Source organism: Mus pahari, unplaced genomic scaffold, assembly GCF_900095145.1.
Source record: "Mus pahari unplaced genomic scaffold, PAHARI_EIJ_v1.1 scaffold_6812_1, whole genome shotgun sequence".
NCBI classification, from domain to species: Eukaryota; Metazoa; Chordata; class Mammalia; order Rodentia; family Muridae; genus Mus; species Mus pahari.
In genome coordinates, this window is record NW_018392708.1 from 56096 (window position 1) to 57724 (window position 1629).

A 1629-nucleotide genomic window follows, 5' to 3' on the forward strand; every position below is an offset into this window, starting at 1 on the left:
GAAAGAGAAGCCACAATTTCCTCATTTGCAGACACTGTGAGCCTGTATTAGAGATCCTAAAACTCCTCTGAAAACTCATAGAAATGATAAACTTCCAGAAAATTGACATGGTACAAGGTTAACATGGAAAAAAATCACTACCCTTCCTATAGAATACTAAACAAAGTAAAGAAGGATCAGGGAAGCCTTCTGATTCAGAGCAGCCTCGAACACCACCCTGAAGGGGCCTGATGAATGGGGTATATGCTTTTCATTCCACCAGGCATAGGTTAGCAGATCTCAGAGTTCAAGGCCAGCCTGGTATACTGAGCAAGTTTCTCCCAAGGCTCTTTTACACAGTGAATCACTGTTCCAAACCAAAAACAACAACAACAACAACAAATAAAACCCGGAGTAAGGGGTCAGAGAGATGGTTCAGCAGTTCAGAGCAATAATGTTCTTGCAGAAAACCCTAGTTTGGTTCCCAAAGCCTACACAACACCTCACAGCCTCTGGCTTCTGCCAGCCACCACCAACCATAAACTAACACAGGCACACACATATATAAAATCAAAACTATATCTTTAAAAAGAATACCTAGGAGTAAACCCGACCTTGTATGAGAACAAACTCTATGATGAAAACTTTGTAACACTGACAGGCCCTGCACAGATGGCTTAGCAGAGGATCTGAGTTCAGTGCCCACAGCCCCAGTGCCCACAGCTTACAGTCATCTGCAACTACAGTTTTTAAGGGACCTGCCACCCTCTTGTGACCTCCACAGGCAGCAGACACACATGGATTACGCATACATACATGCACAGTAAGCACTCATACAAAAAAAAACAATTAAATCAAAAATAGAACAAGTAAGAGGAGGAAAATCAGGTGTGGTAGTGCAAACCTTTGAACCAAGCACATGGGAAGCCAAGGTGGGCGGATCTATCTGGGGACTTCGGGACAGCCAGGTCTGTACAGGGGGATCCTGTCTCATTGTCACCAGCAACAAAAAGATGAAATTAGAATTCATATGAGGGTAACATTTGCAACTCACCTTGTGAATATCCCAGGTGGAAATCCTGTTCTTGGAACTCATCATACAGACAACAGACTTGACCTGTCCATTTCTTGTTATGCCACACCCTGAGATATAGCATGCATATCCATAAAGTCCTGCAAGAAAACGCCAACAATAGGTGGACACCAGACAGTTGAGGGGTGACTCAAACCGAAGGAGGTATGTTTCATTTCCCTCTGCCATGTAGAAGACTTGGATAAAAGCTGTGTAAAGGATAAAGGGAGGCAGCCAAGCACACTGCAGGCTGGTCATTGGTTCAGGTACATTTACCCTTTAATCTGTTTCTGTAGATACAAAGTGAGTACTGGGGCCTGGGGCTGTAACTCCCTGGGCAGAGTTCTCAGCTCTGTTTTGAAAGACCAATAAACCATAGCCCATTACCAATTTGGAGGCAGAAAGATCCAAAGTTCAAGGTCATTGGTATGTCTTACGTGAAGGGTTTGAGGTCTGCCTGTGGTACATGAGATACTGTATTTGGAGAGAGAGAGAGAGAGAGAGAGAGAGAGAGAGAGAGAGAGAGAGAGAGAGAGAAGACAAACCAGGTACCAGTCCTAGTAAAGGCAAGCAGAAGA

At 44.2% G+C, this 1629-nt stretch overlaps 1 protein-coding gene across 1 annotated transcript in view; it reads right to left on the reverse strand.

The window, feature by feature from the left end:
- LOC110315149 (F-box/WD repeat-containing protein 15-like) overlaps positions 1–1629 on the reverse strand; it is a 21132-nt gene that overhangs the window by 17744 nt on the left and 1759 nt on the right. The window contains exon 4 of the mRNA XM_021189282.1: positions 1034–1152. Coding sequence (XP_021044941.1) covers positions 1034–1152 — 119 coding nt within the window. The remainder of the gene's footprint in view (positions 1–1033; positions 1153–1629) is intronic.